At 48.4% G+C, this 17632-nt stretch overlaps 1 protein-coding gene across 3 annotated transcripts in view; it reads left to right on the plus strand.

Annotated features, from left to right (window-relative positions):
• Positions 1-10256, plus strand: part of FAM81A (family with sequence similarity 81 member A) — a 79443-nt gene extending 69187 nt beyond the window's left edge. For 2 of the 3 annotated variants that reach the window (XM_062206034.1, XM_062206035.1), the window contains exon 9: positions 674-2951. In XM_062206034.1, coding sequence (XP_062062018.1) covers positions 674-798 — 125 coding nt within the window. In that variant the 3' untranslated portion in view covers positions 799-2951. Of the gene's footprint in view, positions 1-673; positions 2952-10064 lie in introns of those variants that run through there. The other variant, XM_062206036.1, reaches the window with a different exon arrangement.
• Positions 10257-17632: the final 7376 nt, after the last annotated feature.

Raw genomic sequence — 17632 nt, forward strand, 5'->3', positions numbered from 1 at the left:
CTTCCCAAATGACCTCAATGGCCAGGGCTGGACCAGGGTGAAGGCAGGAGCCTGGAACTCTATCGGGGTCTTCAATGTGGGTGGCAGGGACCCAAGAACTTGGGCCATCTTCTGTTGCTTTCCCAGGTGCATTAACAGGGCGCTGGATTGGAAGTGGAGCAGCTGGGTCTTGAACTGGCACCTATATGAGATGCTGGCATCACAGGCTGCAGCTTAACCCAGTGTGCCACAACACTAGCCTCAACCTTGACTCTTTAAATTTATTTTTGAGGCTACAGTGATGTATTTTGTAGAATGTTTCTCTGAGGGATTTGTTTGCTTCCTATTAACATAATTCAGGTTGCACTTTTTTGGGCAGAAATGCCACAGGAGAGGTGACGTGTCCTCCCAGGGTGTCTTATCAGCAGGTGTATGATACTGGCTATAGTCACCTGGGTAAAGTAGTATCTGCTAGATTGCATCAGTGTAATAGCTCCTTTTTCTTCCTTGTAATTGAAAAGGATTCTGTAGGGAGATCCTGTGCAACTGTGGAGCTCTTGTTCCCCAACAAACATTTTATCCCAGGAGTTTTAGCATCTATTGAACATTTTTGCCAAAATTGACTATGCTATAGAGTTGGGTATGGCATTGTTTTTTGAATATTAACGCTTGTGAAATTTACCTCTTCCCAAAGGGTTTACAGCCATCTATGAAAGCATAGGATCCCTCAGGCAAGTTCTCGAGGCCAAGATGAAGCTGGACAAGGACCAGCTCCAGAAGCAAATCCAACAGATGCAGAAGCCGGACGCTCCCATGTGAAGGAGCTGGGAGAAGGACCTAGAAGGAGGTCTTGCCAGGGGGGCTAGGAGCTAGATACCTCTGTAGCCAGGCTGTCGCTGCATTCAGGAGTGTTCCATCCATGGCGTGCATGTGCCAAGAAATGTGTTCTCATGGGTCTCAATGTTGCCCTCTGGTCTCGAAAGTGATCTCTCGTGAAAAATTCAGTATGTTTTCTGCCACTTTATTTCACTCCTCTCAATTCAGTGGAACCCCCTCCCCCAATTCAACAAGGCTTTTGTCTCCTTCATTTTATGAATGGGAAGACTTCACCCTTTTCTTCAATGCTTGACTCTCCAGCCGAGACTATTTACTATTTTTTTAAAATGTCATGATGATGATTTTTCTAAAACTAACAAACTAACGAGTGGTCACAGGAATGTGCTGCTCCTTACCCTAAGTTAAGAGAATGTCCCCAATAGATTAGAATTCAACCTTTGAGTCCGTATTTCGATTTTACTATTGATGTCTGTGCATTTCTTACATTGATTATCTTCCTGTAAATCTTTTTGTCTTTTGTAAGGGGAAAAAAATCTATCATTTTCTTGGGGAAAAAATATCATTTATATAGTGAAAATAGTTAAGAAATTGATAATTGCCATAAAGATTGCAAATTAAATGGAAATTTTAGACAGTTATCTAGATAAAGCAAGGCACAACATCATAGTAACCACCTCGCTATATCAGGTTTTAATATTTAAAACTATTTTTGAATTATCCACAGCCTATAGTGATAGCCATATATTTAATAATGGTATGGTGGTTAGCAGTCTGTTAATTGCACAACTAATTGTTCATTAATCATAATAGAATGTAAGAATTTTTTTGACTTTAATATCTCTCTAAATGTTTCCCAAATTGGCACAAAGTGCTAGGGTTTATATACACTTGTTGTAACTGTATTCTTGTGCCTTGGTTTTATCATGTCAATGCACTGTACCCTCTAGAAGTTTTGCAGACAAAGTAGAAGGCATGATAATGCATCAGAATCATGATGTAAAAATGGGATCCTATGTATTTTTTAAATGTTCTAAAAATTTTATCATTGCAAAGACACAAATCATTCAGTATTATTAATGGAATAGAAATTCCTACTTTTGTATGGGATCAAGAATCAAATTGATATTGCATTTCTAACTGTCAAGAAATCTTCCTCTTGCACCGCTTTGTAGATGACGGATGTTTTATTTTCAGTTGCTGTCTCTGCCTAGGCTTGAAAATTGACATCAGATCTGTGTGTTCACCTGTGTTTGTCAAACCTGGTATTGAGGCATACCGCACTGAACTGTGAGAGTGCCCATGGACAAAGAATAGGCATATTTAAAAAGTTTTTAAAAGCCCTTTTTTTGTTTGTTTGCTAAGGACTCAGGAAAATAAAAGCATTTTCTATTTTGAGGATAAATCATAAATATCTAACTGGCGATTACTGTTTACCCACACAAAATATGCTGCGAAAGTGCGTAATATTTTACTGTCCATGGCTTGACAAATTTTCTCTTGGAATTGGGATCCGCAAGGTTACAAAAGGAGTATGCTGTCCAACACATGTTTCCTCATTCCATCACAGAGCTTTTCATCTCTCTATACTATTTCCACTCACAAAGAGAAAAAGCTAATGCTCTTTGGCTATCAGAAAGTGAGTTTCTTTGTGTGATAGAGCAAACTGTGTTCCTGTCGTTCTCCATGTCTAAGCACAAGCACAGTGTGCAGTGTGCCACGCCCTCCAGCACCTCTCCCTGTGGGGTCTGTGAGGAGGAAGGGTCAGCACACCTGGAACCTGGGGCAAGGGGGACAGGGGACAGGGCTCGACACCTGCCAGTGACGCTCAGGTGTTGGGTGACTTTTTCAGGTGCTTTGATGTTGCCAGGCCCCTGCCATGAGCCACCACCAAGGGTCTCCACCTGGCTACTCATTGGATTCACCTCGGGGGAGTTTGGAAAGCTATTGATGCTGAGCTGTGGGCAGACCAGTTCAGTCAGAACACCGGTGAGGCAGGGCCAGGGCCGCCCAGGTGGGTCAGCCAGCAGCCCAGGTGGCGAGCCACTCAGGAGGGGCTCCGCCACGCTCCAGCACAGATCTCTTCTCACCAAAGCTTCCATGAGAATTAGCTTCCCTGTTCTTTCCTTTACCAGACATTTGCAATAAAATAAAAAGAATAAAATTTCCAAATCAATGTGGTGTATGGTTTTTAAATGAAAGTCTTTTAGTGTGAGGTGAAAACGTAACCAGGTAAAACCCCATAGGAAATACTTCTCTTGGGCATCTGTGGAAACCCTTTGGTGGTTGAGATGACGCGTACTGAAGTCCCTCCAGGCGCTCTGGGGACTGGAGTCTCCCTGGGAGCTGCCCCACCATGGATTTCCGGGGTGGTGAGGTCAGTGGGCAGTTCCTGGGTATGTGCTGTGTGCCTGTGCCCTGCTGTGCCCTGTTCCTTGTGTGTGTGACCTCATTTCACTTTAAAAACAGCTTGTTAAGTACTGTTCATTTCCCCCGTTTTATAGATGAGAAAATGGAGTCCTAAAGATTAAGTTGCTTGACCTGAAGGTTAAGCAGTTTGCCCCAAATTCTTCAGCAAATACATGGGAGCCATGATTCAAACCAGGTGGCTTGCTTCCACAGCCTGGGTGGTTACCCAGGGCACTGCACTATGGCTGAAGACATGTCATATCTTCCCACATAACTGTCTTGCCTGGCCACCTGCTAGAGAGAGAGAGAGAGAGAGAGAGAGAGAAAGAATGAATGAATCCGCTCGTTCGTTTCCAAAGGGCCTAGGCAGTGTCCAAGGCTCTGAAGCCATCATCCGCTGCTTTCCCAGGCACATTACCAGGGAGCTGGATCTGAAGTGGAGCAGCGGGGACTCAAGCTAGCATTCTAGATTTTGGATGTTTCCCTTGCACACAATGGCTTAACCTGCTGTACCACAACGCCAGCAACTGCATACCATGGTCTTTTTTTTTTTTTTTTTTTGAACATTTTATTTATGTCTTTGAAAGAGTTACAGAGACAATCTTCCATCTGTTAGTTCACTCCCCACATGGCCACAACAGCTGGTGCTGGGCCAGGCTGAAGCCAGGAACCTGGAGCTTCATCCAAGTCTCCCACATGGGGTCAGGGGCCCAAGGACTTGGGCCATCTTCTACTGCTTTCCCAGGCACATTAGCAGGGAGCTGGATCAGAAGTGGAGCAGCTGGGACTCAAACCAGCGCCCATATAGCATGCTGGCACTGCAGGCAGCAGCTTAACCTGCTACACCACAGCGCTGGCCCCTCCTACCTTTGTCTTTTAACTTCCCAGTTCTAAATACCAAAAGAGGCAATCTTCCTAGCTTCACTTGGGTCAGACACCTTCCTCTGGTTGTATGGGGAGGCAGAAGAGGTGGGGTTAGTTGATGCTATAGTACTGTAGGGTCACAAACAGTTTTTGTCTTCAGTGCTTAGGCTGTCCTAGGCTGTGGACTCTGGGTCTGTCTGTTGGGAGATGGGTTGTATTGGGTAGATAGAGAGCAGAATGGAAAATATAGTTTCATTCAAATTGTGATAATCCTACAAAGCTTTCAACATGAAAAAAAAAAATCAGGAACCACTTATGATACCCTGAAAACTCAACAGGAGCTACATAATGTGTTTCTGTCACTGCCTACTTCCAGCTGTGTAACCTGGGCTGACTCTGAGTTTTCTCATCTGCAGAATGCAGATTATATTTATTTAAAAATATTTATTTTATTTAAAAGGTAGCGTGAGGGGGAGAGAGAGAGAGAAGGATCTTCCATGCACTGGTTCACTCTCCAAGTGGCTGTAAGAGCCTGGGCTAGGGCCAGGTTGAAGCCAGGAGCCTGGAACCCCAGCTGGGTCTCCCATAGGGGTAGCAGGGGCCCATGTCCTTGGGCCATCTGCTGCTGCTCTGCTAGGTACGTTACCAGGGAGCTGGGTCAGAAGTGGCACAGCCATGACTTGATCCAGTGCCCATATGGGATGCTGGCGTCACAGGCCACAGTTTAATTGGCTGTGCCACATCCCTGGCCCCAGATGACAGCAATCCAAAAGAGCACTAATGTTCAAACTGTTCCAGTAGTTAATGCAGAATTAGGCATCGCATGGTGAATGCTGGGCTGTGGGAGGGGAGATGTTGGTGATGTGCCGCAGGAAGTGTATGAAGTCCATGTTCAGGCCCAGAGCATTCCGTTGTCTGCTGGGAAGTAGGTCTAACCTCCGAACAAAGGGTTGCCCCAGCCTGAGCCACGGGACAGCCTTCGAGCCTGGTTGAATAGAAGCAGGAGCAGGACAGAGACCATCGCTGAACATGGGAAAAGGGCGAGGGAGGCAGGAGGCCCAGGCTCGTTAGCGCCAGAACTGCAGCAGGCAGAGCATCCCCAGGCCTGTGGGGAGCCTGGAGGGAGCTGAGTCTGCTGGAAGGGGCAGCCCTGAGAGGGCAGAGAGAGGGTGGGGTCGGAGCTAGAGAGAACACGAACTCCAGGTCTGCAGAGGCCGGGGCTGCAGAGCTCCAAGAAGAGCTGAGAAATGACAGCCGGTGCAGGTGGTGCCGTGGCCCTCTCGGCCAGCAGGTGTTTGAAGTGGAATCTGGAGGGTCCTGTATAGGCTGGGGGACTGCACAGGAGTGTGCCTTGTGGGCCCACGACCATCAGCTCCCAGAGGAGGAAAAGCTGGCCCCTGCCTTCAGAGTCTCATTGAACACAGTGGCAATTGTTTTTTTAAAAGAACCTTTTTTTTTTTTTTTTTAAATGTTCTTATTTTCATTTTATTTGAATGCCGGGGGAGGGGGGAGAGAGATTTTCCATCTGCTGGTTCACTCTCCAAATGCTTCTAACAGCCATGGTTGGGCCAGGCCAAAGCAAGACACGCGGAGCACAATCTGTTCTCATGTTTGGGTGGCAGCAACAACCATTTGGCCACCGTCTGCCACCTCCTCCCAGGGTACACGTTAGCAGGAAGCTAGTTGGAGGCAGAGCCAGGACTTGAACTCAGGCATGTGGATGTGGGATACAGGCGTATTCATCCCTGTGCCAGATTCCCACTCCCGAACAGTGGCATTAACTGTATGGAGTCATACTTGTGAACGTGTACGATCAATTTCTCATTCTGTTTTTATGGTCCTATTAACCTCAAAAAATTCATTTTGCGATGCACAAAAATCCCAGAGTTCAAGGGCCTTTCCAGATATGCTTTTCTACAGATGCCTGCCCCGCAGACCCCCCTGGCTGGATCCCTAAAGTGGCAGTCTCTGAAGTGACTCCCCGTGATCCCCACCTCCTGGCAGTCATCCCCTCGTGGGACCACCCCCCCCCCCCTTGGACATGTGCTGGACTTGCCTTTCATGAACACAATGGCAGAAGCGTGGACTTCATCACTTCTGAGACTAGGTTATAAGAAGAATGTGGCTGCCTTCTTGTTCTCTTTCTCCTCTCTTGCACTGGGGAAGCGAGTGCCGTGTTACAGCAGCCTATAGAGAGGCCATGTGGCGTGTCAAAACACTGAGGCCCCCAGTTCAGTAGCTAACGTGAACTGAGCCTTTCCCATGATCAAGGGCGTGAGCTTGGATGTGGACCCTCCTACCCACAAGAAATAAAGTGGGGACTCAAGCAGATATATGTATACACGTGCTCATGGCAGCCCTAGCCACGGTAGGCAAAAGTACACCCACTGATGAGTGGAGGAAAAATGTGGCACATAGATCCAATGGATTACCATCCAGCCTTCCAAAGGAAGGAAATTCTGGCTCACGCTGGAATGAGGATGAGCCTTGAGGACCCCGTGCTGAGTGAAATCAGCCAGGGAGGAAAGGACAAATTCCGTAGGACTCGATTTATATGAGATGCTTAGAACAGTCAGATTCCTAGAGAGAGTGGCAGAAACACATGTTCTAGAGTAGAACATCATACCCACTCTGCACCTACTTGATATCTTGGAAATCTAGGGTTTCAAAGATACCAAGTCTCTAGGGGCTGGGGTGAGGCCACTGGGGAGTTGGTATTTAGTGGATCCAGAGCATCACTTAGGAAAGATGAAAGGGTTCTGGAGGGATGGAGGTGAGAGTCGCCTAGCGCTGTGAATGTGCTGACGGCCACTTAAAAATGGTGGCGATGGCAGACTTGATGGATGCCTTACCCTACGAACAGGAAGTGGCCCTCCCTGCCATGGCTCCTGGTTGAATCTTTTCTTCTTTTTTTTATTTGACAGGCAGAGTTAGACAGTGAGAGAGAGAGAGACAGAGAGAAAGATCTTCCTTCTGTTGGTTCACTCCCTGAATGGCCACCACAGCTGGTGCTGCACCAATCCGAAGCCAGGAGCCAGGTGCTTCCTCCTGGTCCCCCATGTGGGTGCAGGGACCCAAGCACTTGGGCCATCCTCCACTGCCTTCCCCAGTCACAGCAGAGAGCTGGACTGGAAGAGGAGCAACTGGGACTGGAACCCGGCGCCCATATGGGATGCTGGCGCCGCAGGCAGAGGGTTAACAAAGTGAGCCCCGGCACCGGCCCCCTGGTTGAATCTTCTGATGAGGCTGTGGCCCCAGAAGCTTCATTACTGCCTCCTGAAGCACTGAGCCTGAGGCCTCCAGCTAAGCCGTGCCGATTGCTGACTCACAGAACCAATGCCCATCTGTTGCTTTAACTTACTAGCTTTTAGGGTAATATGTTCTACACGGTGATAGCTAACTGGCACTGGAGAACCCTGGCAGGTTATGTTGCAAAAGTGGTCATCTGTGGGCATGCCACAGGTGACAGGGTCACATATAGAATCTCCTTCCATAGGAGCAGGAAATGCCATGAAGAAACATACCAAATGGCATAAATATCACATTGAATATCTGCAGTTACTCTATTTGGTATGTTATGTATCACTCTTCCATGTTGTGAATAGATCAGAGAGAACTTAAAGAACCGTTCAAGGCCATTCCGTGAATTCGTGAGGAGCAGGGATTGGAATCCAATCTGTCTCCAAAGCTGGGGCTGCCATCTTGCTTTGAGATAAGAAAGCGAATGCCCGAGACTTAAAGCGATTGTCTGGGATCCTACAGCTCTTTGGATTGCAAGGCTCTCTGGATCCTTGCTTCTTCAAGTGGGGTCAGCACAGCCTGGGCTTCGCCCAGGGAACTTGTTAGAAACGCAGGTTCCCCGCCCCTCCTGCCTCCTGCATCCCAAGCCCAGCAGTCTGTTGCAACAAGTCCTGCAGCTCGTTCTAGCGCAGGCTAGAACTGGAGCATTGCTCATCTGTGCTGCACCATCTAGTGCAGTAGCCAATGCGCACTTGTGGCCTTTTGTTTTTTCACAGGCCAGAGGTCTTTTATTTATCTGTTTTAGGTTTATTTATTTTATTCTTATGTATCTGGAAGGCAGAGCAACACACACACACACACACACACACGAGAGAGAGAGAGAGAGAGAGAGAGAGAGAGAGAGACCTTCTAACTGCTGGTTTGCTTTCCAAATGCCCATAACAGTGAGTGGTAGCCTAGGCTGAAACCAGGAGCCAGCTCTCCACAAAAATTCTGATCTAGCTTCCTACTAATGCACACCCTGGGAGGCAGCAGGTGGTGGCTTAAGCACTTGGGTCCCTGCCACGCTTGTGGAGAGAGAGAGAGCAGGAGGGAAGGAGGGAGGGAGGGAGAGAGAGAGAGAGAGAGAGAGAGAATTACCTTCTAAATGCTTGCTTTCCAAATGCCTACAAGAGTGAGCGCTAGGCCAGGCTGAAAACGAGGAGCCAGGAACTCTATCCAGCTCTCCACATGGATGGCAGGGACCCAAGTACTCAAGCCACCACCCGCTACTTCCCAGGGTGTGCATTAGTAGGAAGCTGGATCCGAGTTAGAGGTAAGGCTCAAACCCAGGCTCTCTAATGTGGGATGCAGGTGTCCTAGGCGCAGCTTACCTCACGCCCCACGATGCCTGCTCCCTCTTTTATTTATTTTTGGACACCTATTATGCCACGAGTTCTTAGGGAATAGTCTCCAGCAGCCTGGATTCCTTCCCATCAGCTCTCACGTAGCGCGCTTCTCGGGGCAGAGCAGGCCAGCGCTGCAGTTGGGTCCGGGTACCTTTCTCTTTGGCTGGCTTCTCTTTCTGATCATCTTCCTTCACATGCTTCGGGAAGCAGTTTTGGCTCTTAGGGTCCTTAATAGGCTGTACTCTCACATCAGTTCTCTTGGCAGGGATTTCCCCCTTCATTTGTTTACAGCAATGCCAACAGCTTGCTGAGCAAGTCGACTCTTCCAGCTTTGCCATGGTGACATGCCTGGGGCATTCCTTTTGGAAGAATGCCAGTTCCCATGATGGGTCTGCAAGCAGACAGCCAAATGATCCACTATGTGTTTCTTAGAAGGCCCAGAGAACACGCAGCAGCTCCCTCTACTTTTTCTTTTCTTGTTCCTCATCTTGGCAAAATACTGGAAGATGGTAGTTCCAGCCCAAAGGAAACATGACTATTAACATTGAGATATAAATGGAACAGAAGAAATAAATTTTAGGAGTATGCATTGTGGCATAGCATGTAAAGCCACCGCCTGCAACTTCAGCATTCCACATGGCCATGGGTTCGAGTCCCGGCTGCTCCACTTCCGATCCAGCCCCCTGCTAATGCTACTGGGAGAGCAATGCACGATGACCCATGTGTTTGGGCTCCTGCCATCTATGTGGGAGACCTAGATGAAGCTCCTTGCTTCTGGCCCAGTTCTGGCCATTGCAGCCATCTGGGGAGTGAGCCAGTGGATGGAGGATCTCTCTCTGTCTTCTCTCTCTCTTTCAAAATAAATAAATCATATTTATAAAAAAAAGAAAATTTGAAATTCAGTTCCTGAGTTGCACAAGTGCTCAGTAGCCACACATGGGTAGTGACTTTAGGATTGTCCTGTGCAAATGTGCAACATTTCTGTGGTCATAGAAAGCTCTACTGGGGAGCAGACATTTGGCGCAGCAGTTAGACTGCTGGTGAGACACTCGCATCCCACATGGAGTGCCTGGATTCAAGGCCCAGTTCTGTTCTGCCAGCCAGCTCCCTGCTCCTGAGCACTCTGGGAGGCTGAGGGCCCTGCCACTCATGTGGACGAGCTGGGTTGAGTTCCCTGCTCCGGGCCACGCTGGCTGTTGCAGGCATCTGGGGAATGGGCCTGTGGATGGGAGCTCTGTCTGGCTGTCTGTCTGTCTCTGTCTTTCTGCCTCTCAAATAAAATAAAATGAATAAAATCCTGTTGGGCAGTCCTGGTCTAGAGCATTCACTTCCTCACCTTTTGATTTCCAGCCCTGCCCGCAACTCTGCATCTTCTTCTGTGAGCCTAAAATGAGCCTTGGACCCGGGGCTTCCTTCCAGCTTTGTCCCTACAATGTGGTGTTAGTGTCCTGCTTACAGATACTTTCCCAGGTCTGTATTTATAAAATGTTATCCCCAAGCAAGGTGAATAAGCTGTAGCAACCCGCTGTACAACAATCCTGTATTGTGTACTTCCGATTTGTTACGAGTGTAGATCTCGTGCTATGCGTTCTTACCACAATAAAATACAATTGAAAAAAGATTTTTTTTTATCGCATCTGTCAGTTCTAATCAATAGATAGATGTGCCTGCAAGATTGCACTGAGAAGGTGCCAGACTCAGAGGACAGAGCCAAGGTGTGTCAACCATGGGGAGGGGAAGGGGGCAGAGGCAGCAGTCTGTGTGCTGTGTGTATCTACAGGTTTGTCCCAGCACAGTCTAGGTGAGCAGAGGCCTGGCTAAGGATTGTTGGCCAGGGGCCGGGAGTGATCCTGAGGCTCCCTAGTGAGAGGGACCTGACGGGCCTGGGATGAAGGTGAGGCAAAGAGAGGCACTCACCTTGGGAAACGTAGAGGACCCTCAAAACTCTGCCATTAAGATTTTATACAATAATTGAAATAGTTTTTATTCAGTTTTATTTGAAAGGGAGACAGAAAAAGACAAAGACTGAGATTTTCCATCCATTGGTTCACTCCCCAGATCCCCACAACAGCCAGAGCTGGGCCAGGGTGAAGCCAGAATCCGGGACCCACATGAGTGGCTGGGACCCACATTCTTGAGCCGTTATCAGCTGCTTCCCGGGGTGCATGGTAACAGGAAGCTGGAATCAGAAGCAAAGCCTGGACTCATCCGGTGTGGGATGCAAGTATCCCAAGCCCATCGTTAACTGTTGTACCAAATGCTTGCCCTTATTTTATGCAATACTTTTAAAGATCAAAATAATACCCAAAAAAGCATGAGGCAAGGGGTATTTGGTGTAGCCATTAAGATGACGCTTTAGACACCTGTGTCCAATATCGGAGTGCTTGGGTTCAAGTCTCTACTCTGCTTCTGTTCCAGCTTCCTGCTAATGTGCACCCTGGGAGGCAGCTGATGAAGGCCTAAGCACTTGGGTCCCTGGCATTCATGTGGGAGACTTGTATGGAATTCCTGGCTCCTGGCTTCAACCTAGCCCAGCCCCAGCTGTTGTGAACATTCTGGGAGTGAACCAGTGAATGGAAGATCTCTGTCTGTTCTGTCTCTGTGCTTTTCAAATAAAAATAAATTTAAAAAATTAATGGCAGGCACTGTGGTGCAGCAGGTTAGGCCACTGCTTGGGACAACCCCATCCCATATCAGAGTGCTGATCTGAGCCCTTGCTACTTTGCTTCTAATCTGGTTTCCTGGTCATGCATCCCAGAAGGCCCCTGCTACCCATGCGGGAGATGCAAATTGAATTCCCAACTCCTGGTTTTGGCCCGACCCAGCCCCAGCTGTTGTGGGCATTTGGGGTAGTGAATCAGTGAATGGATGGAAAATCAATTCTCTCTCTCTCTCTCTCTCTCTCTCTCTCTCTCTCTCCTCCTTCAAATAGATGGAAATAAACAGTTTTTACACATTTAAAAATTTGTACGATGAACCAAATGTCAAATCCTGAACACCAGATCTGGGTGTGTTGCGTTGGTCTAGATGCCATTTGGAATTAAGGCAAAAGAAATAATGTGTTTTTATGTGCTTATGTAAAAGTTGGACATTTTCTTTACTATTTTTTAGGGGGGGAGTGATTTTGATTTTTGACAATATTACCTGAAACATTGACGTTGATGACAGAGGTGTTAGGCTGCTCCCTCCTTATGTTTCACATTTGGGTGACTGGCCTTGTCCTCTTTTTTTTTTTTTTTTTGACAGGCAGAGTGGACAGTGAGAGAGAGAGAGAGAGACAGAGAGTAAGGTCTTCCTTTACCGTTGGTTCACCCCCACATTGGCCGCTGCGGCCGGCTCACTACGCTGATCCAAAGCCAGGAGCCAGGTGCTTCTCCTGGTCTCCCGTGGGGTGCAGGGCCCAAGGACTTGGGCCATCCTCCACTGCCTTCCCGGGCCATAGCAGAGAGCTGAACTGGAAGAGTAGCAATTGGGACAGAATCCAGTGCCCCGACCAGAACTAGAACCTGCTGTGCCGGTGCCGCAGGCGGAGGATTAGCCTATTGAGCCGCAGCGCCAGCCTCTGGCCTTGTCCTAATTCCAGCCCTGCCCACATGCGTAGACACGTGGAGCTCAATTCCGCACTCAGCTATTGTAACTAGCTTATCTTGGGAGTATCTGATTGCCTTGGATGGTCTCTGGGCTTGTTAATCTCTAACCGCCATATTGCGTTTAATTTTCACGCTTGTGACTCAGTTCTTTTTGGAACTAAGTTGGGCCACAAATAGAGCAAATCTCTGACTCCAAACAGCAGAGACTCCTCTCTGAGATGTGGAGGAAGAGAGGGAGGAGAGGATGCCTGTGAGTTTCCTCCCTGTGCGTGGGCGCTGGGCATGTGTGTCAAGTTGAGAGCCTGCTGGGATCCAGTGGCCTCTGCTGCCCCCATCTGGAGGAAGCGGAAACTTCCAGGAACCTGTGTCAACAGGGAGTTGTAGCCCCAGAGTGGCTCCCTGGGCTCCATTCTCATTTCCTACAGCAGGAAACCGAATCCCAAAGAGATTGGCAGTGGGCTTCGCAGGGGCGTATGTGCCATCTTACGAGAAACAGGCTGTCATGACAGTAGTGACAGGCCCAACCCGTGAACAAGTGGACAAAATCTCTGCCTTTGTGGAGCTTTAATTCTAGCAAGTGGTGGGAGGCTGGAGGGAAGCTAGACCAGTAAGCGAATACCCAGAGTGGTGGGCGAGAGTAAGAGCTCTGGGGACAGGAGTGGGGGTGTGCCAGGAGAGGAGGATGGCCAGGGGAGCTCTACTGAGCAGGTGGCTTGTGAGCAAGGCCTGGATGGAGGTGATGGGGCGGAGGTGACCTCCGCAGAGCCCTATGTCCCCCAAGAGCAAGCTGGGTCCAGTGTCCATGCTCCTAGTTATGCCCCTCGCCATACCACCATACCCCTCCTACCTCCCAAGTTGTCATTGTATTCATTCATTCATTTGAAAGGGAGGGGGAGGCGAGAGGGGAGTGAGAGAGGGGAGAGAGGGAGGGAGGGAGAGAGAGAGAGAGAGAGAGAGAGAGATATCTTCCACCTACTGGTTCACCCCCTAAATTCCTGTAACAACTGAGGCAGGGCCAGGCCAAAGCCAGAATCCTGTAACTCATTGAGGGTCTCTCACATGGGTGGCAGGGACTTAAGTATTTGAGGCATCAACTGACGCCTCCCAGGGTGTGCATTAGCAGGTAGCTGGAATGGGAAGCAGAACTGGGACTCGAACCCAGACACTCCTACAGCGGCCGGGGGCATCCCAAGCAGTGTCTTAACTGCTGAGCCAAATGGCCACGCCTTCAGTGTGTGTGTGTTTTAAGGATTTATTTATTTATTTGAAAGTCAGAGTTAGAGAGAGAGAGGGAGAGACAGAGGGATCTCCCATCCACTGGTTCACTCCCCACATTGCTGCAACAGCCAGGACTGGGTCAGGCTGAAGCCAGGAGCCAGGAGCTTCATCCAGGTCTCCCACATGGGTGCAGGGGCCCAAGCACTTGGGCCATCTTTTGCTGCTCTCCCAGGCACATCAGAAGGGAGCTGGATCAGGAGTAGAGCAGCCAGGACTTGAACAGGTGCCCATATGGGATGTTGGTAGACTGAGGCTTAACATTCAACACCTCAGTGCCACCCCCTGCAACCCACCAGTTCTCTTTTGCTTTCTCCTCCTGTTTGGGGTGGTTTTTTAGTCTGCACTACTAAGACTGGGTAATTTGTGAGCAGTAGAAATGCATTTTGCATGGTTCTGGAAGCTGGCCAGTTCAAGATCAAAGTAGATAGACAGGCTCCGAATCTGGTGAGGGCTGGCTCTGTCTGCTTCTGAGCTGGCACCTTGCTGCTGTGTCCTCACCTGGTAGAAAGGGAGAGGCACCAGGGCGCCTGGCCACCTCCCTCCAGCCTAGAACCAGGGCGCTGACGTCATTCACAGAGGCAGAAGCCCTTGTGACTGACTCCGTTCCCAGGGGCCCGGCCTGGGCGCTCCATCCCTGTTGGGGATTGAGTTCTGAGCTGTGAATTGAGAGTGGCAGGTACATCCAGGCATTGAGGATGTCTTCTGGGGGTGATGGCCCTCTGCCAGGCCCAGGACTGCTCCCTCTGCAGCCTCTTGGATCTGCAGAAACTGGGTCTGATTTGGGGGTTTGCCAGCCTGTTAGCCGCAGACCCCACTGGACCTCCTTATAACTCTCCTTAGAAGTTAAGTGGAACAGCAGTCATGCTCTCTATCTATTCCCCTTTGCCATAAATGTATCATATACTTGACAATGTGCTGGATGCTGATAAGTGTTGGGTTGGGATAAGTCCTCCGCAGCTGCTTATCTAGGGCGAGACACGGGCCCACAGAGATAAGCTCCCTCTCACTGTCATAAAAGAAATGTGCTGAGAAGAAGGAGGGACGCACAGGGCTTGCGCTCAGTCATCGCCCTGTTTGTCTCCTGCGGCACAGTTCAGGGAGAATGGCAGTATTTGCACCCGCACACTGACACAGGCGATGACTCCTGCTATGCCCGCCCGCACCTCACCCCCAATGAGTCCCTCCACCCGCTCATTCCGGCTGCCACTCTCACGGGGCCAGCACCGCTGCTCTTGCTCAGGTTGCCAGAAACTTCATTGTCACATCATGCACCATTGCAGTCATAGTCCTGGAGGGCTTCCTGCGGGCCAGGCTCTGTGCTGGGGGCTGGGCTTTTGTGGCGGATGAAATACATCTCGGCAGAGTGCTCTGTTCCTTTCTCTCCCACCTACCAAGCCACCGTTCTTGTAATGAACACTTGAATCACACAGACAATGAAGGAGAATAGTGCAATCATCAACAATACACCCAGCACGCAGATTTAACCATTATCATTTTGTCCTATGTTCTGAGATATTTTAAACTGTGGGTGCTCTGACATTTCACCTCTGAACGCTTCTCTATCCTCTAACAAGCCCCCCTGGTGCTGTCACCTGTCGCCGGGATGCTATGCTAAAGAGCTGGTTTGTTCCCTCCAGGATCTAGCCAAGGGCTACACACTGCATTTGATCTTTTTTGATCTGGAAAATTCCACCTGATGTTGAGTTGTTAAAAGGGTCAAACTACTTGTCTTCTGCGTGTTCCACCTTCTGGATTTGTTCGCTGGCTTCTTGGTTGAGTTGTATGCAGCTGTATCCAATGGGGAGAGACACAATGAGGCCGCTAACCTTGATTGCAAGGCTAAGGTGTTGGCGACCTGATCTCACCATTGCAAAATTTCATTTATTTCTTTGTGGCCAGCGAGTAACTGGGAGCGATTTCTTCTAGTGTGCATATCCCATTGACTCTTAATGTTTTGCTCAGCATCTACTTTTGTTTTTCCTAATCTGAAACACTATCTCTAGGATCATTACTATTTTTTGCTACATTTATCAATTTATCAGCTATATTCCCTTTTTAAAAAGATGTTGACATAATCTATCCCAATAATCATGGGTTGATAATTTTATTTTTATTTATTTGAAAGGCAGAGATGAGAGAGAGAGAGAGAGAGATCAATCTCCCATCTACTGGTTCGTTCCCCAAATGCCCACAACAGCCAGGGCTGAGCAAAGTTGAAGCCAGGAGCCCAGGGCTCAATCCAGGTCTCACATGTGGGTGGCAGGAACCCAAGTGCTTGAGCTATCACCTGCTGCCACCAAGGTGTGCATTAGTGAGAAGCTGGGATCAGAAGCTGAGCAGGGACTAGAACTCAGGCACTTCAACATAGGATTTAAGTGTCCCCAGTGGTGTCTTAACTGCTGTGCCAAATGGCCACCCCTGTGATGTATTGTTCTGTGAGGAAGAACATTCTCATCAACTGAGTGCATTTTTTAGCACCTCACCCTTTTTTCCCCCTTAGATTTATTTATTTAGTTGAAAGGCAGAGAGAGAGAGAGAGAGAGAGAGAGAGAGAGAGAGAGAATCTTCTATCTGCTGGTTCACTCCCCAAATGGCCCCAACAGCTGGGGCTGAGCCAGGCTGAAACCAGGAGCCCAGAGCTCCATCTGGGTCTCCCACGTGGATGGCAGGGGCCCATTCTCTGCTGCCTTCCCAGGTGCATTAGCAGGAAGCTGGATGGGAAGTGGAGCATCTGGGATTTGAACCAGTGCTTATATGGAATGGCACCATCGCAGATGGAAGCTTAGCTCACTGTGCCACAGCACTGGTCCCAGCTCCTCACTCTTAAGACAGTGGACGACCACAAATTCCAGGGCCCCTGAGAAAAAGCTCTCCCATGAAAGGAAGGGGCCAAATTAAGCAACTTGGGAGAAGGTCTGTAAGATGCAGTCGAGGAGGCCCTCTCTGAAGTTAGAACAGAAAGGCAGAGAGATTGAAACAGGGGAGACAACGATCGGAGATCAAGCATCCAAACAAGACAGTTTCAGGCAGAGAGGCTGCAGGAGACAAAACTTATCTTGCATCATTTAAAGATATTTTTCCAGAACTGAAAGACAGAGGCTCCCTGTGAATATTAACGAGACAGCCCCACGCAAGCACACATCATGCTGACATTGCCCACACCAGGGATGCACAGAGAACACTCCCAGTGTCCTGGGAGGAAACTGCAGGTCACATAGAAAGGACCAGGCCTGCTGGGGTCAGCCAGCGCAGGATAGCTCTGGGAGCTGGACACCGTGCAGCAGTGCCTTGAAAAGCCAGTGGGAAAACAGCTCCTTATGCGAGGTCTGTGCACAAACGATGAGAGCAGCACTAGAGTGGAAATGAGATGTGTTCCGACTCACCGGACATCAGAAGGAGATGACTCCTTTCTCCCTTTCTCTGGGAGCTCCTGGGGCAGGCAGGACAGGATGTGCTCACAGAAATGAGAGCATAGAGCTGAGAGATCCAGCGCTCTGGGGAGACAGTACAGAGGGAGGAGAGGGGCCCTGGTCAAGGATGCCTGCAGGGTATGAATGGGGACCACCGCTGTCACGAATTAAACCAACAAGATCTCAGACAAGGCTGGAACCTTCCTACCTTACAATAACAAGGTCACAACACAGGTGTGAAGCTATGGTTCTTATATTGAAATCAAAATAAATGAATTTATTATTATTGATAAGCCTGAGTGTTATGGTAATGAGCCAGTGATATGTAGATGTTGAATAAATAAAGCTACATAATTTATAAATTATTGTGTATTCTATAAAGTGTATTTTTTACCTTTGTTTCAATGAATCACTAATTACATTGTTATCAGAGTTTTTACATAATTTGTATTTTATTGCTAGTAATGATACAAAGGATTAAAACGCAATTATATTAAAGATAGATTAAAATTTGAATATATTTTCATAAAATGAATATTAAAATTAAATTTCATGTTTTTTAAAATACTTTTCCTTCTGTAATATTAGAAATATTAAAACTAAAGAAAATATGAGTTAAAGAATATAATGTTTTTATTGT

Source organism: Lepus europaeus, chromosome 11, assembly GCF_033115175.1.
Source record: "Lepus europaeus isolate LE1 chromosome 11, mLepTim1.pri, whole genome shotgun sequence".
NCBI lineage: Eukaryota > Metazoa > Chordata > Mammalia > Lagomorpha > Leporidae > Lepus > Lepus europaeus.